Source organism: Ursus maritimus, unplaced genomic scaffold (genome assembly GCF_017311325.1).
Source record: "Ursus maritimus isolate PB19 unplaced genomic scaffold, ASM1731132v1 scaffold_3, whole genome shotgun sequence".
In the NCBI taxonomy this organism is placed as follows: Eukaryota; Metazoa; Chordata; class Mammalia; order Carnivora; family Ursidae; genus Ursus; species Ursus maritimus.
In genome coordinates this window covers 36586362-36611527 of record NW_024425563.1, presented here as the reverse complement: position 1 = coordinate 36611527, position 25166 = coordinate 36586362, and the positions used below count along the sequence as shown (strand labels likewise).

At 41.3% G+C, this 25166-nt stretch overlaps 1 protein-coding gene across 1 annotated transcript in view; it reads right to left on the bottom strand.

Annotated features, from left to right (window-relative positions):
* The window catches only part of DOCK4 (dedicator of cytokinesis 4), a 409266-nt gene that overhangs the window by 156544 nt on the left and 227556 nt on the right, over positions 1 to 25166 (bottom strand). Inside the window, exons 11-13 of the mRNA XM_040644086.1 lie at positions 24598 to 24730; positions 20765 to 20853; positions 4086 to 4211 (exon numbers count right to left, since the gene is read on the bottom strand). Coding sequence (XP_040500020.1) covers positions 4086 to 4211; positions 20765 to 20853; positions 24598 to 24730 — 348 coding nt within the window. The remainder of the gene's footprint in view (positions 1 to 4085; positions 4212 to 20764; positions 20854 to 24597; positions 24731 to 25166) is intronic.

Sequence of the window (25166 nt, the reverse complement as noted above, 5' to 3'; positions counted from 1 at the left end):
TGCCATCCACACCCAAGATTCTATTGCTTCATGATATGTTCACGGGTGAGGGGAGGGACCAGTTCCACAGGTAACTGGAAATCAAAGCAGACCAGAGAAAGGATATACCTATGGATGGGGTGAAAACTGAACTTTGGAGTTCTCACATAGAGTGCACTTCTGTGAAATCTATCAGTGTTCTCTCTTTTTTTTCTGTCATTCTCGTTTTTGTTTTGTTTTATTTTAGGAGAATATTATGAGATATTGAACTTTTGGGGGGCATAGCTTTTTAATTTTTGCTTATGCCTATTAAGCAAACAATGACAAATGCTACAACAGCACCCATGATAGGCTTGCCAGAACACTGTTGTGTCAAGACAGGAGTGGGGATGGGCTGTGGCTCCCTGATGTCCATCACACTCTAGGACAAGCATGGACTGCTGTAGGACCAGCTGGGGGAAAGCCCTACACCCTTGAGTAATGGGGCCTGTAACTTCAACATTTGGGAGGCACCAGCCCCTCCCCCATTCTGATTTGGGGCTGGAAACCCACCTCAGCATAACACGGAAGATCCTCAGCCCCCACCTCTCCTGGATCACTGTGGTCTCCACTGGCTGAAAGACCATGACCCCCTCCCCCAGCATGATCGTGGGGTTCAGGTCTCAGGCAAATGGTTGCACGTAGAGGATATGGAGGCCCAGTGACTTGGACTGCCGGGCGGTGAGGTTTGGTTAGATTTAGGATGTATTTTTAAGGAAGATCGAATCATATCATACTGGCTCCCACCTGCTTTCACCAAAAGAAGGCTTATCTCAGGCAATTCCATCTGCTGATACGCATGTCTCTGTCAGACTGAGAAAGAATGATAATATCCTTAAAAGAACAAAACTGCATATCTTCTTAAACATGAGACAAACATGTACATTCTCTTACCCCAGCCTGTAAATCATTATCTAGTCAACTTTGGCCAAAGAGAACTCTGACTTATGTGAACTATCACCTAACAACCAAAGAAAAAGGAGGCTTACTCTGAGTGACACTCGAAAAATAAACTTAAGTAAATCTTGAGATCACTGTCAAAGCTACTTCCACAGGCAGCCACTTGAAACACGGGCTGTGCCGACTGTTTTCACGGTGAGCCTCGAGCCTCCAAATCTCAACTCCTCCCGCCTCCAACACTCCACAACTTTTACTTAATTCCTTTCAGGGGCCTCCTACGGAAGACTGGATGTAGCAGAAGGTATTAATTTAGGGGTTCCCTAACAAAGAGTGACAGTTTGACCAGTTGATACATGGGAACAAGTCTCCAAGGGAACAGGGCACAAATGGGGAAGATAGAGTAGGTAGGCAATGATTAAAGCAAAGACCATTTCCCCTAGAAAGAACCAGAAACTCAGAATAAGAATGGACCTTCAGGGTGGGGGAGGGCTCAGCCTAACCTCCCATGACATTCCGGACACATCAGCCGGCTTTGCTCCAAAATGTCTGGTGGATGGAAACTCCGTGCTTCCCGATATTCAGTACAGTCTGTTAAGACACTTAGAGACAGGCTGTCCAATACTGTAACCGCTGCCACATGTGGCAACCGAGGGCTTGACATGTGACTTGGCTGAAAAGAAATGTGCTGTAAATGGACAACACTCCCCAGCCTCCAAGGAGGTTAAAAATGAGAGTGTATGATAACTCGTTAAGAATTTTTTACATGAATTGCCTACTGAAATGGTAATATTTTGGATGTAGCGGGTCAAATAAATTACATTATTAAAATTAATCTCAACTCTTTCTTGTCACTCTTTTCAAAGTGGCTACTAGAAAAGTTAAAATTACATTGGTGGCTCTCCTTCCATTTCTAGTGGTGAGCCCGGACTAAAATATTTATGCTGCTCTCCCTGTCATGGGCTCAGAGAGTGGACGATGGAACTTTCGGCAGAACTATCTGGTTTGTAGGTAGCAATGATGGAGCTTCAAAGAAAGTGACTTATCCTCTTTGAAAGTTAGACACCCTAAGAAACAAAGCGTTGGATGACCGACCCTTCACAACAGGGAAGGGTCATGGCAGCTGGAAAGTGTGTGGCCAGATCACCTCCTCACACTAGGAGACATCTCAGACACGTGCCCCTCCCAGCAGCCAGACCAAGGGGAGAGCTTCTGTTCTGTGTTCTTCCCATTCCAAAAAGAGTCTGGCACTGATTACACGCTATGATGCTCAACACAAGTTTTGTGTAGGCTCCGGTCAGTGTCAAGACCGCAGATAACTCCTTCTGCGGAGACGCGGCCGCTGTGTTGATGAACCTTCCCGTGGGTCCAAGCACAGGCCTCACCTGCCCCGACCCCTATCAGAACACAAATCAACTCTGAAGGATGAATCTAGAAAGTGAAAAGAAAATAGAAAATCATGCCAGCAGACTGTCGGTGCAACACTGGCCTCAGATATGTCGTGCCCATACATTTTCCCACTGAAGAATTCTGCTCAAGTGTTCATTAGAGCGGCCAGTGAGAATTCACTGACAAGTCAACAATCTGAAAAAAAAGGGAAACAGAACAAGGAGCACATGTTTGCCAACGTAAAAAATTGCACTGAGTTTTAAAGTTGCTTTCAGCCGTTTATATAAATACACGTCTTTCCCTTCTTCTTCTCATTTGGAAGATTAAGAAGCCGCAGGAGAAAACGGAGAAGAGAAAAAGAAGCAAGTGCTTTAAGATAATCTCCTGGCATCCCCAACACCGCGGACCCGTGTCCGGGAGGACTGATTCCCTGGGCAGAGCGAACCTCGCAGCTCTAACGGGGTGCGGCCGAGGGACAGCAGTGAGCCGTCTCCCACACGAAAGTCGTTTCCATCGTGAAAGCCAGACAACAGCGGCATGCGCACAGCACATCCCAGACAATTCTTCAGCAGTGAAGTGTCCTGTTGCTTTATGTTTTTCCACTTCTCAATGATACTGCCCAGAGACCAAGCTGAGGAATTCTTCCAGCAGCTGTCTGCATTCTGTTTGGAAATATGTTTTTTATATTAGATTTGCCCATCAATTTGCTTCCCAGTGGCATGAAGTTTTTTCTTTTTTTGTTACAAAGGAAATACCAGTTATTTATAGCAACTGAAGGAAATAATGAAGGGGTGCAAGAGCCACTGAGTAACAGGCCACCAAGTAAACAGTTCTATAAACAGTCACTAGCATGAGATGCTCGGGCAGAGCGGGTCCCTAAGCCAGGTCAGGTCATCTGAGGAAATTTCCAGGCTCTCTCTGAGCCTTCCCTGCATGAACAGATTTGCATAAAGAGATCACGCGATGCTGCCACAGGGCAATGCTGGTCACTTTCTGCATCACATTCGGTCTCTATGCGCCGCAGTCTTACCATCCCTCTCACGGCTGTGCCAGGAGCCTTGTCAGATGCAACTTCCCGCCCTTGCTTTCACACATGGGATTTAAACAGAGATTTACCTGATCTCGTTTCTAAAAATACTGTTAACAATTTGAGAGTATTTCCTTTAGTCTACTTTTCTCTTGGTTGTAGAGGGTGGGATGTGGAGCAATGAGAAATGGTAGTGACCTGGCATTTACCTGAACAGTGTGACTCTCAGTAACCGCCACCTTCTCCACTTAGAAACAGACGCTTTGAGTCCTTCTAGGTTGCTAGAAGAGATCTGAATAGATCTCAAACAGAACTAGGGAAGGTGTAGGAATACACATGGTATTTGCATATGGCTGCTTATTTACACATACATATCTTGGGTAGAAAAATCCTCCAAGAAGGGTGAACTGCTGCTCACCAATTATTCTTATCAAACCCTGTAAGGATTTCCCCTAAGTGACTTCACTAACATTTTCCACCAAAGGGTAAAATATTTTCTGGATCCTACCCCAGTTTTCCTTCTTATTATGGTCAAGAAGAATGTAACACGGCCCTCCAAGTTACCCACCCTAATATAATCAAAATATAAAGATACTTTTAAGAAATCTTTGCTTATTTATTACCATATACCTCATTTCCTTCTTTAGCATGGTCCATTTGAACTGCTCGAACCTGACAATTTGAAAATCTTCTCAAGTGCAAAAACAGACATAATACCCATATGTCAACCTTTGGTCCAACCCAAGTCACTTACCAGGCATAATAATATTAGAAAAACCCAACTTCCTCGTTATAGACACTCCATGAGAAAATACTGATGAGTATTCTCTTCTGATTTGCTCAATGTCTCCATGTAATAGCTGTAGGGAAACTGCTAAACCTAAAATAAATGAGAGATACCAGAGTGAAAAATAGAAGGACAGAAATAGCATGAATGGAGATCTGAACTTGCTTCAACAAGCCCACAACTATAATAGCATTGTTTTAAATGAAAGGTTACTATGCAGACAAAATCAAAACAATCTATAGGATTAATTTCTAGAAAACATTTTTCCAACTTGACTATCCGAGCTTTCCCATGTTTAAGGAGGGTCATAGCAACTGGAAAAAACTTAAGCAGAACACTAAGAAGAGGAAGTCTGGTTTCTAGGCCCTACACCCTCTTTTCCAGACCACCCCCACCCCCCGCCCTCCGCCAGATGGAGATGTCCCTGCATGAACACTCATGCCAGCAACTGTCGATGGCTACCTGGCCCTAGAAGACACTGATCTCAAAACAGGAATTTTCATTTCCTTTAACTCTACAAAAACCTATGAATAGTTACTAAATACCATAAAGATAGGCACAAATATAAAGGCATATAATAATTTAAGGATTTTAGGGATATTCACAGAGATTTTTTAAAAACTTAAGTAACGGAGGCACCTCGCTGGGTTAAGTGTCCATTCTTGGTTTTGGCTCAGGTCATGCTCTCAGGGTCATGACAATGAGCCCTGTGCAGCGCTCCACGCTCAGCACGGAGTCTGCATGGGATTTTCTCACTCTCTGTCTCTACCCTTCCTCCTGCTCATGCACACACTCTGCCTCTCAAATAAATAAATCTTAAAAAACTTAAGTAACAAAGGTGATTATAACAAAACCAAGAATATATTAATATTATGTGCATTAGAAACTCATAATGGCATTATTTTCGACTGAGAAAAATTTAGCAGGATACAGGCCACTGTGACAAATAAAAGGGTATTTAGTCGGTAAAGTAGTAAAATTATCTTTTTTAAACCCCAATTATAGTGACATTACTAGAGTGGGATATATAAAAGATGAATGATACATTTTCTCCCCAAATCTCAGGCAAGAACTAGAGAAAGGAAATTAATGCCATCTTTATGACTACGTATATTTCTGAGATGGTACTTCTCTTTCTGCTTTTTAATTCCCTCTTGCTTTTCTTCTATTAGTTTAAACAAGAAAGAAAAAAAAAAAAAAGGAAAGGAAAAAAGTCCCTTACTTACATTAGTGATGGAAAATGAAGCCGATCAAAGCGGACTTATTTTTAAACCTTATAGTCATCATTAAACTGAATTCAATTTTTTTCTAATTTCTTATTTGTTTTTAATTTAAATTTTAGGCAGTTAACATACAGTGCAATATTGGTTTTGGAGTAGAATTCAGTGGTTCATCACTTACATCAACACCCAGTGCTCATCACAAGCGCCCACCTTAATCCCCATCACCCATCCAGCCCATCCCCCACTCACAACCCTCCATCAACCTTCAGTTTGTTCTCTATCATTAAGAGTCTCTTATGGCTTGTTTCCCTCTCTCCTTTTTTCCTTTCTCCCTTCCCATATGTTCATCTGTTTTCTTTCTTAAACTCCACACATGAATGAGATCATGGTATTTGTCTTTATCCGACTGTCTTATTTCACTTAGCATTATACACTCTAACTCCATCCACGTCATTGCAAATGGCAAAATTTCATTCTTTTTGACGGCTGAGGAATACTCATTGTATATAAATATACCACACCTTCTTTATCCATTTATCAGCCAATGGACATTTGGGGTCTTTCCATAGTTTGGGTATTACTGATAATGCTGCTACAAACATCAGGGTGCATGCATCCCTTCGAATCTGTATTTTTGTATCTTTTGAGTAAACATCTACTATGAACTCAATTTTAAAATATATTGGATGGTGGATTCCAGAGGATGATAAATCTGTGCTCCAAAGATTCTCTATGTGTATCATTACTTACCATGTGCAAGTTATCGTTCCCCATTCATAATTTACAGCACTACAATGCTATCGCAAACACGAACTGTAAGAATGACAACAATCACGGTGGAATGAAAACGAGACGCAAAGCTTATTGAGCACACAGCTACATTAAGAGCTTCCTTTTGTTCTCCCCCAACAGTAGGAACAAACAACAGTGTCTTGTTAGTTTGTTTGCTTGGTTTTCGATAAAGTGGTAAAACAGGAAAATTTGTTAAAAAAAAAAAAAAGCATTAGGCTCGGAGAGAAGATGCAGCCTTTCCTGGGGTACAAATCTGACCTAGATGGGGCATACCCAAGGGTCAAGGACCAAAGAAGTGAGGGACAGGACAGGATTGCATCGTTATGTCCTCACACTTTTTGGTGTGTGGGTCCAAGAGAATGTGTCAGAGAGCTGTTATCAGGATAAGACTAAATCCGGCAGGTACTCAGGAACTTTCATTAAATGTTCATTCCATTTTTACTTAGTTATCCTTTATCCCCTCCCTGCCCACATTCCATATGAGTTGGGTTACTGAAGGCAACAGAATGGGGGAGGATCTGTCTCCCGATACCCACAAGGAATGAAAGAGGGGAGTATAAGTGGTCTGGATGCTTTGATGGTGAAACAGTCAGTGCAGCTTTGGGATACTTTCATGTGGCGCTCTTGGTTCCTCTTAAAACCCAGAGGCAGGAGGATGAAAACGAACTAACATGTGTTATAATCCATCTGTCCCAGCAGCTATTTCTTCCTGACTCATGCTCTCCCACTACCCCCCCCCCCATTACTGGTGTTTCTGTTCTCTTCCCACTTCTGTCCTTTTGCCTTCAAAATACTCACCCACACCATCACCATTAACATCACCAGGAGCTGATATTTGTAGAATAGCAGTGTGTGCCAGACATGGTACATAAGAACAGTCCCTCCTGCCGGGAAGAACACTGTTCAAATCTGGGGTACCAGAAACAATGCTTTCAAATAGAGAATCAGATGGATTTCACAAAAATCTTGAGGTCCTGTAATTTTTTTGCAAGTGAAGATCAGTTTACTAGGACTTCTCATCAAAGGATCCGATCAGAGACACCAGTAACATTATGTGGCATGTGTAAAGGAAGAAAAGAACTGAATGGTAATGAAAAGCAAAGACATCGTGCTATTTGGGGTAGGGGCTGGAAGAAGGTAAAGTGACTAGAATTCTGGTTTTGCCCTATTGGAGCCAGAATTTAACCATAAGTGATTTTTTTTTAAACATTAGTTGAATACCTAACAGGATAAAATAATGAGAAAAGAAAAGCATTCAGTCAGAGACAGTGCTTAAGAAAATTCAAAACAGAAAAATAATATGTGTTAGGGAAGGATATATGTAAACACAAAAAGAGAAATACATCAAGGTACTCTAAACAGTACGTGCCATAGAGACTAGAGAACGCAAAAGGATAGAGAGGACCCAATTAGGGGAAAACAGGGAGAAGCTAGCTAGTAGATACGTGCAGGGAATGAGGAAGTGACCGGGCAATCAAACAAAATACTATTGGGGTCAGGGGGAACACTGCATTTAAGAGTTGAACGTTATCCTAAACTTTGGTTAGAAGGTTCGGCAGCTTTCATTCTGGAGGTTTAGAAGATATAGATTAAAGCCCTGGGTGTAATGATTTCATTTGTCTTGCCGAGTGACACCAATTTGGAGGAGAGGGGAAGGTACTGCCATTTTGAGGTGCCTCAATTTCTTCAAACGAAAGAGCTCACAGGTAGTCACGAATTGGAAAGGCCAGTTGAACTGAGGGCTTCACCACAGTTTACTTGGCTCTTCCTAAATCAACTCAATTTCCATTAAAAAAAAAATTAAAAAGAAAAAACCCCCCACAACACCCAACATGCAACATTCAAGAGTGGGTGTACTTACAATAAAACAAAGAAAAAACATGATCTAGTGTGAGTCCACAGGCACTAACCCACAAAGAGCCATTGCAATACTACTTACTTTTCAACCAAGGAAACCCCTGATCCTGTTTTTATTGTGGCCCTTAATTACCATGACAAAAACCAACAGGTTGGGTAAAGAGTCACCAGAACAGCAAGAAATAATGCACTAAGATGAGGAAACTATTCATCACTACAAAGGAGAGACTCATCAAATACTCACCCATTCCAATGATCTGAGATTAGCCCTATCCTTTCAGGAATGGTCATTTATGACACAGGGTATGTTCACAGAGCAGTAGTTTTGTTTCTATTGTCTTCCTTGTCAGCTGACTTCTCTGTCCTCACCTTACCTGCTATCTCTGGGGCTGGGACTTCTAACTAAAATTTTATGTGTTGTATACCTGAAACTAATAAAACATGGTATGTCAAGTCTACTTAAACAAAAAGTCTTTAATTAAATTTAAAAAAGTAAAATTTTATTTGTATACTAGCTTAGTCCTGCCGCAATTCAAACTTCCATTTTGTGTATGGCAGTAACTTCCAGCTTGAGAGAGGGGTAGAAGGTGGGATATAAGGGTATATATGATAGGGTTCTTACTCCCAAGGGAATGATAATCTAACACTGAACATAAGACACACACATGTAAATAAAATGTAAAGCAGAATGGGTTACGAGTATGATAGGAATATTAAACTAAGGAAAAATTAGTGAGGGAATTTGAAAGTTCAAGGAAGATTTTTTGGGAAAAAAACAGGAATTTATGACAACCAATAAGCTGAAGAATTAGGTCAGATTTTTAATTTCACAAAATATATCAGTAATGTTTTACAATCACTTTTTTCCCGGTCCTTAATCTAAGTACCAAAAATGAAACTGCTAAGGGAGAACTGTTCCTCTTATTAAAAGAAGCAATCATTAAACTGAACATTTTTATCTGCCTAGATGTTTAAGAGCCAATTACAATGATTTGATATCTAATTTTAAACAAAGGCATAGACATTAATTAATCTAGAGTCTGTCACAAAATAATGTATTTTTTCACGATGAAGCTCCGCTTACAGAGCGGCAGTACAGGAAAGAAAGGATTCGTATCCGTTAAATCAAACAGGGTTGATTATTTGGTAGCTCCAGTTTCATAGGAATTGAAGTTAACTCACTCCATAAGATGGCTCCTTTTAAATTCATGGAATTCTGCACTTTTACATAAAAAATGCCAAGCACAGCATGATTTATAAGTAGCAGGCAAAATTAATTTTAGACTAGATCAGCCATTTTGCCACCAATGAACCAAATAACATGTAGCTGTGAATGTACAGCAATGCAAAAATATAAAATGACAAATATATTTGATACATGTTGTGATTAAGTGTGCAAGTTAAGAAGTATAACACACAGCTTCACGACCCTGCCAAAAGTTAACTTCCCTGCGCTCTGGTTTCCACAACTGTAAAATCAAGATAATAATGATACCGACTCCATAAAACACCTTGGGTGATATGTAGCACAAAGTATTCAACAGCGTCGGCTGCTATTACTACAACTACCACTGCCCCTACTATTATTACATAATAACAGTGTCTCTGTTCTTAGTCCTCCCTACCATGAATATCAACCAATTACCGTCCATGAAAAAAAGATGTTCAACATGTCCCAAGTGCCATACACAAAGACAATAGTCCTTTCAAAAGGCATGCCCACTTACCACTAGATTAAGCCAAGTTTTGCAAATCTCCTGGATATTTGAACGATGAAGTTCTATGGAGGCTTTGGGGGCAAATCTATCATGAGCAATACTCAATTACTGGAGTTTTGACAAAGACCTAAGTGATGAATACAAGTAGGCAATGTGTACGGACATACGTGAAGCTGGGGAAATTCCTAATTGCACAGGGGAAGCCAGAAAAATCAACAGCACTCATGGAGGCCATAATTAATTACTCTTATTCTAAATGTAACAGGAAGTCACTGGAGAATTTTAAATAAAGGAAACATGATCCAATTTGTGTTTTAAGAGAGTTTTCTTAGGGTTATCTGGCAAATGGGACTGGGAAGATGAAGAGTGGAACTGACGAACACATACTAGAGATATGAAGGCAGGAAATAATGGAGACCATGCTGATATGGTTACAACGAAGATGGGGGAAAAGCGGTAAAAAAGCTACATATTGGCATAGAAGAAGTCACGTCTTTATGTTAGATGTGGGGGAATGAGGGAAAACAAGGAATCACTGAAGACTCCTGAGTGTCGACCTGAGGAACTGTAGAAAATGTGGCTATGTACTGAGTTGAGAAGATTAAGAAAAGAAAGAAGAAGAAACAGCCATCTATACTGCCTTTTATAAATGTGTAATTGACCTTTAGTGGGTTTGTTTTTTTTTTTAAGATTTTATTTATTTGTCAGAGGAGGAGAGAGAGAGAGCACAAGCAGGGGGAGTGTCAGGCAGAGGGAGAAGTAGGCTCCCTGCTGAGCAGGGAGTCCGATATGGGACTTGATCCCAGGACCCTGGGACCATGACCCAAGCCGAAGGCAGATGCTTAACCGACTGAGCCACCCACACATCCCTAGTGGTGTTATTTTTCATGAGGGTTTAGATTATGGTCTGGGTCATTTGCTTTCAGCCTAAAGAACTTTAGTATTTCTTGCAAAGCAGATTAGTTAGCAAAAAATTCTTTGTTTTTTATCTTGTCTTAATTTTGCCTAGAATTTTGAAAGATAATTTTGCTGGATATAAGATTCTTTTTTTTTTTTTTTTTAAAGATTTTATTTATTTATTCGACAGAGATAGAGACAGCCAGCGAGAGAGGGAACACAAGCAGGGGGAGTGGGAGAGGAAGAAGCAGGCTCATAGCGAGGAGCCTGATGTGGGGCTCGACCCCAGAACGCCAGGATCACGCCCTGAGCCGAAGGCAGACGCTTAACCGCTGTGCCACCCAGGCGCCCCTGGATATAAGATTCTTGATTGACACTTTGGTGGATTTTTGTTTTGTTTTTTAAAACATTCAGTACCTTGATTATGTCATCACTGCCTTCTGACCTCCACTCTATTTTATGAGAAGTCAGGTAGTTATTTCATGGGGGTTCGTTCCCCTGTGTATGATGACTAATTTTTCTCTTGCTGCTTTCAAAAATTCTGTCTTTGGCTTTCAGCATTTTTACTATGATGTGTTTGGGTGTGGATCTCTTCCTGCTTATGATACTTGAAGTCACTGGACTCCTTGGATGTACAGATTCGTGTTTTCCATCAAATTTGGGAAGTTTTCTGCCAGTATGTGTCCAAATATTTTCCCTACTCTTTTCTTTCTCTCCTCTCCTTCTGGTACTCTCATTTTGTATAAATTGGTGCACTTGATGGTATATTTTTCTGAGGTTCTGTTCATTTTTCTTCATTCTTAAAAAAACAAACAAACAAAAAAACCCAAAAAACCCTCTTCCAAAGTCTCCACTTTCAAGAATTCCCACAGACTTAAATTTCTCCCTAGTCTGTTTCAAATAAAGTCATTTCCTTTCAGGAAGCCTTCTGTATTTTCTCTCCTTATGAACTGCCTCTACCCCGGGGCCACATCTTTGATCCACTGGAGGTGGGTACAGTGGTCCACTCTTTGGAGTGACACCTCTGCCTCGTGGACATGGAGCAGAACATCCATCATGAGGAGCAGGGGCAGGTGGGAAGGAGCAAGTGGGTTGTGGCACAAGTGTCACCAACTCTCTCTACTCTTATCAAGATTTGGTCTGACTCTTGACTAAGTATCTCTTTATATGCTGTATGTGCTTAGAAAAATGTTCAAATTTTAATGCTTTTTAAATATATGATTTTTACCAGTTACAGCTGTTTCAGTTTGGGGTGCATCTGTGCAGCTCCTCAGGCTGCTCTTCTGTAGTAAAACTCTAAAAACACTATTTTTTTTCTTTTCTTTTTTAAGATTTATTTATTTTAGAGAAAGACAGAGAGAGAGAAAGCAGGGAGAGGGAGAGAATCTTCAAGCAGACTCCCTGCTGAGTGCAGAGCCTGATGTGGGGCTCAATCTCATGATGTGTGAGATCGTGACCTGAGCCAAAACCAAGAGTTGGACACTTAACTGACTGAGCCACCCAGGCACTCCTAAAAACCCTACTTTTTCACAGTATTTGCATACTTTGTGTTTGGGAAGTAGGGGCTAAGGGTAAAACATAATTGCTAGGATTTCTAAACTTACTACATGATGTTAGTACAAAATCACTAACATCATGAGGTAGCAGCAAAACTTGCAAAAGATTCTTTCATAAAATCATCTTCCATAAAATCTACTTATTTCTAAAACATTTAGGACCTCATTATTATCAGAGCAAGAATGTTTACTTCTATTTCCTCCTATGTACTTGATTTATAAAGTCTATCAACAGAGTTTTGTTTTTTTTTTTAAAGATTTTATTTATTTATTTGACAGAGAGAGAGACAGCCAGCGAGAGAGGGAACACAAGCAGGGGGAGTGGAAGAGGAAGAAGCAGGCTCCTAGCGGAGGAGCCCGATGTGGAGCTCGATCCCAGGACCCTGGGATCACGCCCTGAGCCGAAGGCAGACGCTTAACGACTGCGCCACCCAGGTGCCCCTATCAACAGAGTTTTGTTTTGGGTACTAGAGTATTATATGTGGAGTCTGTAAGGTAAGATAATTGACTTGTATCTTATTATTATATTATTATTATTTTGAGAGAGAGACAGTATGTGCATAAGTGGGGGAGGGGCAGAGGGACAGAGAGAATCTTAAGCAGGTTTCATATCTAGCACAACACCTGACATGGGGCTTTGATCTCACAACCCTGAGATCATAACCTGAGCTGAAATTAAGAGTTAGACACTCAACCAACTGAGCAAAAGGCATTCCTAAGACAACTGACTTTTAAAATGCACTAAAAGCATTTATCTAATGTGGGTCTAACTCAAAGCCAGAGAACTTTCAGGAGTAGATCCTGGTTGCACCAAGTGGTAAAACGCTGGTGGGATAAGGGAGGTATTTACACAGAGAGGTCAGAGACAGGATCTCATCATCTCTGGAGTGGAGGCAAGAAAGGGCCAAATGCCTAGCAGGAGTGCTGTCAAGTGAGATAGCACTGTTGGAAAATGAGTCAATGAAGCAAAAGTCAGAAGCACTAGGAAGACGCCAGAATGTCAAAATCAGCCAAATTAGATAAAAAACTAAAATGGGAGCTGTGACAGCACTAGAAGCCTACTGAATTGTTCATTATATGATGGACGGACCTAGTTGCTTAAATCCTCTGTCCAGCGGGACCTGATTACCCAAAGGACAGCTGGCCTTTAACACTGTCGCCATCTTGAAAATCTAGACACTATATTATTAATGCTGCCAATGCTCAAATTTGGGGATGTATCTCTACTTTCAGATGCACTTTCAAAGCCAACTTATAGAAGGAAAAAAAAAAAGAAAGAAAAGAAAAGAAAAAGATAAAGTAAAAGAAAATCACTCTCCTTTCTTAATAGTCACACCTCAATTTCTGACTTTCAAACAGTATTATTCAGTTTGTGAATGTTCCTATTGCTGTTTCTTTAAATCAACTTAACTCATACGAGGATGTGATTTTGACACCACTGAGGATAATCAAAGGGTCACTTTCCTGAGATCTCTGAATAGGTAACCCTATCGACTGGGATGCCTCTGGTCTATCATGTAAAAGGTACAATAAGTATGCACAAATACTCCTGTAATCATAACTGCTAGTCCACAGATCTGCTATTTCAAAGTTTTGGGAAGACTTTAATGCTTTCTTTATTTTATTTATTTATTTATTTTTAAAGATTTTATTTATTTATGTGACAGAGAGAGAGAGACAGCCAGCGAGAGAGGGAACACAAGCAGGGGGAGTGGGAGGGGAAGAAGCAGGCTCCCAGTGGAGGAGCCTGATGTGGGGCTCGATCTCATAATGCCGGAATCACGCCCTGGGCCGAAGGCAAATGCTTAACGACTGAGCCACCCAGGCTCCCCTAATGCTTTCTTTAAAGACGTGGTTAGCCCAAGGCTAAGAGTTACAGCAACAATAAGACTGAAGGAATACATAATAAGTTATGGAACATCAAACTAAAAGACAGAAGAGACATCTGAAACTATTTACTTTCAGTGAGTCGTAACCAGAAAAGAAATTTACTGACCAGAAATGAGGGATGGAGAGAGGCCCGCTGGCATGGAGCGGAAGCTGTAATTAGAGGAGTAAATGAGACCATTCAGAGGAAATTCACATTTCCTCCTTAACAGAGGAGAAATTTCACCTTAAAATGTCCTTCTTATGATTTTGGATATCAACATTTCAATGGTATACATGAGGATTCTGTCAAGGTTAAAAAGGTGTTTGTTTTTTACCAGTATATAATAATAATCATTATTATTGATTTGTGATTTTTTCAAAACACAAAGCACATAGTGAGCCACTGGCTGAAAACTATTTCTTTTAAATGTACAGAGAACATAACATCTAATTATTTTAATTTATTCAAATACTTGCTTTTATAACCTCCATATTTTTTCTATATAGCAAATCTTCCAAACAGTATTGCTAATGATTATATCTAAATTAGCAAAATATAAGCAATATGGAGAATAAAATCAAGCTCTAATTACTACTTCCCTTAGTTAATAATTTGGGTTTTTTTTTTAATACTGCATGAAGTTTTAAAAATACCTTAAAGCATAGTTTAATACCATATTTTGAACCCTTTTTCCTTCACTGTCATTAAAAGAGAATGGTTTAGATTAAAGGAAACTGAAAAGATACAACTGCATGTGATACAGCCTGGGTTACTTTTGTTATAAAGGACATCGAGAAAACTGTCTAAATATGAGTAAGATCTCTAGATACGAGTGTTACATCAATGTTAATTTCCTGATTCTGATCACTGTGCTTGGTTATGTTGCCATGCCCTGGTGTAAGCAGAGGTAGAGAGGAATCATGCCTGCAATTTGTTCTTAAACAGTTCAGGGGGGAAAATGTATGTGTTGTGTGTGTGATAAATGTATATATATTTGTATATGTGTGTGTGTGTGTGTGTGTGTGTGTATTGTATGTATACTGTATACACACATAGAAACGTTCGGAAACACCAGGAGCACTGAAGCAACCTTAAGAATTATACCAATTCAGTAACGCTATAAATGATGACAGAGAAAGAGAGAAAGAGCACGAGCAAGTATGGAGAGGAGGATAAAGCAAACGTAGTAAAATGTTAACCTTTGAGAAATTAGAAATTCTTTGTCCTACTCATGTAACTTTTCTGGAAGTAAATTGAGTTGAAAATTAAAAACTTTAAAAGAATAAAAAAAGAGCATGGTTTAATAGAGAATTTCAAAAGTGAGCAAAAAGGTCACATCCCACATTTCTAGCCAACAGATGGTGCCAATAAGTACCAGCTTCTTTTAACAATATTCGAAAGCAAAGTTTCTAAATGCAATGTTCAAAAATCAGGAGCATTGATACAATCCTCAAGAATTCTAGCACTTCAACAGAACTGAATTAAATGACTGCCTTGCACTATAAGGGTAGGATGTTCAACCCCAAAATGCAATCCAATCATCAAAAGTCTCCTTTCACCTCAGCCGAAAAAAGAACACTGTTCACTTCCTGCACAGAGTCAAACTGTTCTCCTTGAACCCACGGGCTCCTCATCTAGGTAATTCCTTTGAATATTCTGTGGGGATTAAAATGTATGGTTGGTAGGAATGCACCCATGTACACTCATCTTGCTAAGGCAAAAAAGATTGCAGAAATGGACCTGATTAGTCAATATGATTTCTTCTAGCTGTAAACTACATGTGCAAACTACAGGAAATTAGATTTCATAAATACCCAGATAATATGAAAAGATTTTGAAGTTTCTCTCAGGACATACTGAACCACAGCCAATGAATTTTACACAATTTACTTCAAGTCACAGAACTGAATTTGCTTCAGTAAATCACACGGGCTCAGTCTTGGTTCACATTCCTAGCATTCAATTGCTAATGTCTATTGGAGGTGACATTTATAATAACCATTTGCTCAACAAACCTAAGCCAGGCTCATGTCATGAATATTTTTAGAATTTCAAATTCTTACAATATTACTTTTAGATTTTAAAATTCCCATAGAGCACAGCTTTGGAAATTTCGAATTACTCAACCTAACTATATCTAACCAGAGAGATACGTTAATTCAATTATTATTTTTTTCATCTTTAAAAGTTAAACGGATCACTTGCAATTTTCTCCCAGTTTCTAAACTCAAAGGTAGTGGTTGATGTACCTTTGCAACGTTAAGTTTTTAGTTAGAAGGGGGAAACCCAGTTAACTAGACAAATCCCTTTATCTATTAAACAAGATTACAACTCCAAGAGATAGGAAGACATCGGTGAAACATAAAGGGCCTGTAAATTAGCTGGTAGAATTTGTTTCCAAACCTAATTCAAAGCTATTCTTTTTTTCTTTTTTTAGTATCAGTGATCAAGGAATAGTGGAGGAAAGCAGGAAAAAAACAATACTTTGTTTAATGAACTCAATTCTCTTGAAAACATCCGACTGCACTGCTGCCATTTCATCAACAATCCCATGGTTTGAGGAGAAAACAATGGAAGTCAACAGATCTAACCACTGCAATAGTTTGAACATTAGACACCCCAATTTCCAATTTCAATTCTGTGTACCCTTGCTTCCCCCACTATTTTTTTTTAAAGATTTTTATTTATTTATTTGACAGAGATAGAGACAGCCAGTGAGAGAGGGAACACAAGCAGGGGGAGTGGGAGAGGAAGAAGCAGGCTCCCAGTGGAGGAGCCTGATGCGGGGCTCGAGCCCAGAAGCCGGGATCACGCCCTGAGCCGAAGACAGGCGCTTAACCGCTGTGCCACCCAGGTGACCCCCACTATTTTGTTTTTAAGGATTTTAAGTAACTGCTATACCCAAAGTGGGGCTCGAACTCATGACCCCGAGATCAAGAGTTGCACGCTCTTCTAAGCCAGCCAGGCACCCCGCTTCCCCCACTATTTTTAGGTAAGGCATTAGAGGGCCTCCCTCCCAATAGTAAAGCCAAATAGCTCCTGACTATTTCTCTTCTGTTCTTATAACTGCCTTTCTACAAGACGGAGAATAGATCAAGGTGACACAGAACAACGATCCACCAAGACTGAAGGGTAGAAACTTCAGTGGAAAGACCAGAAGAGTGGAAGGCAGATAGATGGTGGCTTTGGGCAGCTGGCTGGGGTTTAGGCTTAAAAGGAGAAGTATGGAGAGGGGTGGCCATAAGCACAGGAAAACAGACAGGGCTCTGCAGCAGAAGCCAAGTATAAAAACAGACAGATGGCTGCCCAGGAATCAAAATATCACAGTAGGCAACAAAATGGAGGATGGATTCTGCCGAAGGTGAAACCTTTCATGCAGGGCTCTACAGTACAATGGCTCCTTTCATTTTTTCCAAAGATGCAGCAAGCAGTTTTTCATTTTAGTATGATGGCTGTAAACAGACAAAGGAGCACTTGGGGAATAAGATGGTTTAGATGTCACTTAACGGTAGTCTCACTCAGGATTCCAGCAAGGATAAGCGGTCCATGGGTCAATAAAACTGACAAAGCACATGGAATATGGGGAGCACGTCTAAGCACCTGGACTTCCCCAAGGAAACAGAATGTGCTGCCCTTCCTTCCTGGAATTCATCTATATAATCACAAGGACAACAAATTTAAAAGCCATGGGAAGGGATATTAGCAATCAAATCAGCAGAGACAAGATGGGAGACACAAAGTAGGAAAGCCCGGTTCCATGATCTAACCTATCAATAATCCAACTGTGTCATTCTCAAAGTCTTCATTAAGGAGATCAAATCAGGATCCACTCTGAGAAAATGAAACTGACTTAAGAAAGGGGTAGAATATTCCAGATGATGTCTCCAAAGAGAAACAACAACAATAGCTAACAATGAATAGATACTTACATGTATCAAGTGCTGTGCTACATGCTTTGCGTGCACTTTCTCACCAACAACCCTTAGATAATATTACTATTATCCCAGTAAAACTATCCCATTCAAACTTAGGACATCCTATTTCCACAGGTAAAGCTCTTAGAGGCTATACTGTCTGCGAGATGACTCTCATCTGTAAGAAGAGAGAAATGGGCAGTGTGGCTTTACTGGAACCCTAACCTCATAGGATAGAGAATCAGTTATGTTAGGAATCTATCTGGAGGTGTAACATCACACCCATCATTGAGACCTTCACCATGATTCAAGAGGCAGCTGGGAATCACATCAGAGCCTGGACAATGATAGTTTCAAACAATCCAAGAACAGAGGAATTTTGTTCTGCATAAGGCGTAGTGGAAAGAGGAAAGCCTTCGGAGTTAATAAGGAGTTGGAGAAAAAAATCTGCTGAAGCAGGTGAACACATGCTGCTTAGTCAAGACTGCATCTGTGATGGTAGGGAGAGAAGGCAATGCATGGGAAATATCACAAGGTCAGGGTTAGGTTAGTTTTACTTTTGTTTATCCACATAGGAGGTAAATGCAGACAAATGAGGAGTAGTGGGACTCCTGGGGAGGGGCATGAAAAGAACTGAAAAAAACTTTTTTTTTTTCTTAAAGGTTTATATATTTATTTGACAGAGAGAGAGCACGCATGTGTGAGCGAGCACGTAGGGGGCGGGAGGTCAGGGGGAGAGAAAATCTCAAGGAGACTCTCCACTGAGCAAGGAGCCCGGTGTGGGGCTGGATCTCACGATCATGACCTGAGACGAAATCAAGAGTTGGATGCTTAACTGAGCCACCCAGGTGCCCCTGAAAAAAACCTTTAAATCAAGTCCAGGCCAGCACTCTCTAATAGAAATACAGTTGGAGCTACCAATGAAATTAAAAATTTTCTAGTAGCCAGGCAAAAAAGTAAAAAGAAACAAAGTTAACTTTAGTCATGTATTTTATTTAACCCATTATCTCCACAATCTTGTCTTTCAACATGCAATCAATATGAAAATTATTAGTGGGGTATTATATTTTCTTTAAAGTACCAAGTTTTCGAAATCCACTATATATTTTATAATTACGGCACACATCAATCCCAGAGCTGTCGGCCTCCTATCTAGTGCTCAACAGCCACATGTGGCTAGTGCCCAATGAACTGCACAGCACAGGGTTAAAAGTAATTAATGATAAAAAATAGTCCACGGTACCATGAAAGCCTGAAAGATTTAGAACAAAACTAACCAGGTCTAGAAGTCTACCAACGAATTTGGCAAGATTAGTATTAAATAGTGGTATCTCTGCCATCTTACTAAGGATACATTTAAATTACATTCTTTGGTCCATACACTAGTGCTATTTGAATTCTTTCACAGACAAGTCCACATCCCAGTTTCTAAAATATCACTCCTGGGTGGCTCAGTCAGTTAAGTGTCTGCCTACAGTTCAGGTCATGATCCCAGAGCCCTGGGATCGAGCCCTGCATCGGGCTCCCTGCTCAGCGGGGAGCCTGCTTCTCTCTCTGCCTGCCGCTCCCCATGCTTGTGCTCTCTCTCTCTCAAATAAATAAATAAAATCTTATATAAAGTATCTTACCACTTCACGTCGTATTCTACTACTACCACCTCTTCCCAATTCTTTAGGGACCTTGCCCTCAACTGGCCCAAGGCTCTTGTTTATTTAGTGGTAGCTGCAGGACTTTGTGGGATTAGATGAAACCCAAGTTCCCTCCCCAACTCTTGGAAAAGGGAGGACAAATTGACCTCACCACTCATTACAACCTGAATGCTGCCACACGTGTGACTTGTGGATGCTTAAGGCTCTCACTGAATCAAAAAAGTTTCTGTCTGCAGTCACTTTTTCTTTGTCGGTCAGTTTGGCCTCGTAAGATGGGCACAGGTCCGAAAAGTTTGAGTTTAGACTCTTGTTCTTCTAGATTACCAGGCAGGTTGGACCAGAACATAAATATCTACACTCAACTTCATTTAAAAATTACTCTTAAAAAACAATGCATTCAGTCAAATAGATTACTTAATTTGAAGGTTTTTTTTTTTTTTATGTCAATGAAACTACACAGCTACATAGTTTATTTTGCTTCAACATGGGCTTGAGGGGGGACAGGGAGCGAAGAACAGTCACCCAGTTTTGTCCACTGACCAAACTCAAAGATGTCACCATATATGCTATATAATGCAATACCTATGAAGTTACGAGGTTAAGAATATGCGCCACATATCACATATTAACTTATAATGCTATATATTTCAGTTCCCTTTACAAATGTGCCTACGTTTTTCCATACGTGACACTACAGTCAACATCATTCATCTTCGTGGCCAATTTCAACACATGAACCCGTATATTTGTTCCCAGTACATAGTGCTGCTCCCAGCTACAGGCAGGGAAATACGTTTTTCTTGGACCTTACTGACCCATTTCCATCCATCAAATCTACTCCACACAACAGTCAGGAACTCAAGCATGTTTGTCATTTGGGTTTTAGTACCTGGTAACAACTTAGAGGCCTCACAACTTGGTATTATTGAACAAATTCAGATACTCTGCCTTGTTTCAAAGCAGAACAGAAGACATTTTTTAAAGAGAGTTCTAGCTACAAGCCTATCATAGCACAGGGAGTTGTACCAGATCGTTCGCTGCACATTTTTAAGTTACGAAGTGAACGCAGAGAAAAACAAAGGGCAGTTCATCCCCTTCTTACACAGATGCATTTAAAAAAGGGCCTGAAACGAAAAGTGGAGGGAGAGTTGGCCAGCCCCACACACTCACCTGCATTGGAGCCCGTCAAATTGTAACGTGCATTCAGTTTCTTGATGATATTTTCATGGATTTGGTACCACTCGCTCTCTGTGTTACACCTATGAAGACATCAACACTCTGTTAAGCTTTGTAAGGGATGAGATCAAACAATGACCTTAATAGCACACCTGCTCTTTCTGGAATAACCACCATACTGCACTTCCTTAAGTTTCCTTGGGAACTCCCCAGAATTGGTCAGGCTAAGCATAATAATCCCACGATGAGCAGGACGCCCATATCTGGTAAATGCATGACCACCTATCTCATGCCAGGAGCGGCTGTGATCAACTCGCAATTCATGAGAGTCCCCCTCACCTCAAAATCTCAGAGAACAATGCATACAGTGGAAGGCAGTACAGACTGAAAGTCCTACTCCCTGGATTTGAACCCTATTAACTGAGTTACATTCTTCGGGCAAGTTATTTATGCTCCCTGTGCCTTGATTTCTTCACCTGTGAAAAGGGGGGTAATAGACTGCAATTAAATAAGCTTGGGCTTAGGATAATGCCTGGCATATACTCAATGCGCCACGAAAGTTAGTTCATATTAGTGGGTCTCTACCTACTATAACATGACCAAGTCTGGTTAGCATCAAAATGCAACAAAACAAGCAAAATGTAACTGATGTTAACACAACTTGCAAGGGGGTCATTAAATTACCCTCCCACTGAAGGGTAATCAAAGTTCCCCAGCTTTCTCTCTTCTAGGCCTAAAAGGCATCTTCCCATCTTCTTACTCGCATAGCCTTGTTCCTTTAGCTTGTGTCACTTGCTAGCTCACGTCACCTTTGTTCACATGCTGTAGTTCACCTAGGAAACTTTGAAGGTGTTTAAGGAATGGACCTAGGACCTGCTGATATGTGTTCCCCCTCAGGCCTTTGAACACTGTGGGTACTTAAAAAGCATGTGATGCGTTAATGAATGGATGGATGTCCCTTTGGCAACTCCTGATGGCTCCTAAATATTGAGGTTGGTCATCCTTCCTTCCTGCCATGACTGCCCTGGTTAGGCAGGAGGGGGAGGGGGGCTGCCTCCCTAATTGGAGTATGTTTTTAAATCACTAATTTTTTATTAGCCGCAAATGCTCCCTTTCATGGGTACTGAATATCAAGATTCTACACACTATCAATCAAAATGTTCCACAGTAGGTTCCTTTTCCTTGTGATCTTATCCAGAGCGGATGGTTCACGATTTGATTACATATTTATTTCATCACCATATGCTTTTCCAGGATGTACACGATGGAGGTCATTTTCAAGCCACTTAACAGTAGGGTACCAGAGAGAGCACTGAATCTTAGAAGGCGGGGAAATTAAGATGAAATGAAACCCTCCCACCTGTCCAGCTGCAGGACATCAAATTGCAATTTAGTATATTCTGCCTCTAGTTTTCTTATTTCAGCTCAGTGGGGAAGGAAGAGAGATGGCTTGCTTCCTATTAGTGAAGTGACTCCAGAATTCATGCTTTTAACCTACAAAACTCCACGTAAAATCAAAGCTCAAGTATGTGCCTGAAATATCTTCCAGGCTCAGATGAGTTATTTGTTACTGTTTCGTATTTGAGTCCCAGATGGGTTAGGGATTCGGTCACACTAACAAATAGAAATTTCTTCCAAATCATTTCTAACAGGCACTTCCTTAAAATGTTCTACTGAAATCACACTTTCTTCTTAATCTACAGTGACTGTTTTGATTGGCTGGCAAGCTTCCTGAAACTGATTCATAATTTGCTGAACTGGCATTTTTAAGGGGATCTCTTCCAGCAAGAAAAATCTAAAACCTTATTTGATGCTTATTTAAAAAAAAAGAAAAAGAGACAATAACAACCACAAAGAGCAACACAATTTGTTTTTATGAGAGCGAGCGTCTCCCACAGGCGGAGCTGGAACTCAGGGGGCTTCTCTAGCAGGCTGCATAATCAAGGCGGATGCATGCAACCCTCGGTCCTGTTTTCCCAATGGCAAGATAAATACAGCGCTTGCTACCTGGAAAGACTACTCTCAGAAACGAGACTGTTTACAAGGAATTCTAGTTTTCTTAAAAAGCAAGGCCACACAACAGGGTGTCAAAATAACACCCGAAAGCATAGGACCTGAGACAGCTCAAGTTCTGGAGTCAGACAGTCCTGACTTCAGATCTGGTTTCCGTTCTGATTTGCCAGGCAGTTTGGGGCATGATCTAGCCTCTCTGTCCCTTTACATGGAAATCAGAGCCAACAGCATCTGCTTCATGGTATGTCACGAGGATAAACTCACGATACGGGGAAACTGCTTAACACAGTTCCTCGCACATAGTAAGCACACTGTAAATGGTGGCCATTCTCCCCAGAATTACTTCAAATACATTATATTTCATGATCATCAGTAGAGTTTGGAAAGAGGATTATCATGGAAGTGGAGGGCTGCCACATGATAAAAAGAGTAGTGAGTTTTACTACCCACTAGTTTTACCCAAAGTTTTCAAGTTTAAAATCAAGGTCACAGATTTTATCCCCCTTAAAAGAGAATAGACAGAATTGCTGGTCCTAAACCACAGGCTATAGACAAATCTTTGTCAACTAATTAGCAAATGTGTGGCACAGGTCCCGGGGGCACTGGGTGGAGAATGGATAAATCCATGAAACCCTCCAGCAGTGGTCAAAAAGCAATTTGAAGTCTGTGTCCTACAGGCAGTGGGCCACTTGTATTAACCCAACATATGAAAACTACTGGCATACGTCGGGTGTATCAACTCCACAGACAGAAACGATACTAAAGTAAGCTCGCTCACGGTGGTGGCCAGCAGTACGGTCCTCAAACCACCCCACCCTCCTACCCACTCTCTCACCCCAGGGTGAAGATATCATGGTATGTCAACTCTCACTTTCCAAACCTGTGGGGAGACGCTCTGGGTGGGGTGATCGGAAACCATGTGCATTTAAAGAATTCAACTAACTTAGGATTTGGAATACATTAAGTGATTTTCTTAGTGGAGTGCTATGAGTTGAACTGTGTTTCCCCCAAAAGAGAGAACACTGAAGTCCTAAGCCCAAGTACGTCAGAACATGACCTTATTTGGACACAGGGTCTTTACAGGGCCTTTACAGAGGTAATCATGTTAAAATGAGGTCACTGGAGTGGGGGCCCAACCCAGTATAACTATGCCCTTGTAAGCAGGGCAAATGCGGACACAGAGACGTAGACAGTGTTGGGCAGCGCATCTGTGGGTCACAGATCACCACACATTGCCAGCAACCACCAGAAACTAGGAGAGGCACGGGACAGACTGTCCCTGGCAGCCCTCAGAAGCTGTCAACCGAGCCACCACCCTGACCCAGGACTTGCAGCCTCCAGAACTGAGAGAATCAACTCCTGCTTCTTAAGCCTCCCTCCTCTCCGTGGTCCTTTGTTGGGCAGAGCTAGCTAACTAACAATACATGAGATAGAAGGGCAAGCACCTGCCTGCTTTCTGTTCCTACTTCTAATTAGTTTATGTCAAAAACTATTTCTGTTTTCCAAGAACGAATTAACTCTCTGAGGGTAAGGACAGGTTCGGTTTTTAAATTCAGAGGAGGTACTCTGCGAAGTAGACAGGCTACCCCACTGCTAACCTGCTTGTATTCTTGGGTTCTTGATTCCACAAGTCCTCTGACTGGTGAATGGTGACCTGTGGGCTCGCTTGCAGTGAGTCTACAGACTGAGTTTCTGAGGGGGCTCATACACTCAGCCCTCCCCCTGCTCTTCCAGGACCCCTTGGAGCGGCCTTCCCACGTGGGATCCACATGTGCCCCTGCAGCCACCCAGCCCCTCCACGGCGTGCTTCTTACATGTACACCTTCAGGATGAGGTCATCTTTCGTCTCTCCTGTGAGCAGGTCGGCAATGCTAAGAACTGCGCAGCCAAAGGGTCGCCGGTACTGGACGCTGCAGGCGTTCTTCTTCTCTCCTGCTCCCATTCGACCTGTTCAACGGAAAAGCAAACATGGCCCATACAGCCCTTTGACTGGTGCACCTTAAACAGACACAGAGGCCATCTCAAACGTTAACTGGTCAATTAAAGGGGCCCACAGGATGTTGCCTGAGTTCCTGACTCTCCTTTCCAAGCACCTCGCTGTGTGACCTTGGGCTCCCCGATGAAACTCTGGGCACCAGCTGTCGCCAACGAAACATGGAGACTGGAGCTGATCCCACATCTGGGAACCCTCCCCGAAGGATTCATGAAGGCATCCCAGGAGGTTCGAGGCAATAAATGCAATACTGGTGCCCGTTTCATTTTTCTATTTGAGGGCTATTTCAAATATTGCACCTTTAAAAGGAAGCAGTGTGAGATTCCCTGAAGGTAAAACAAGTAAGTACAAACGATCAAAGGAGCGTGCAGGCCCCTTGCCTGACCCAGG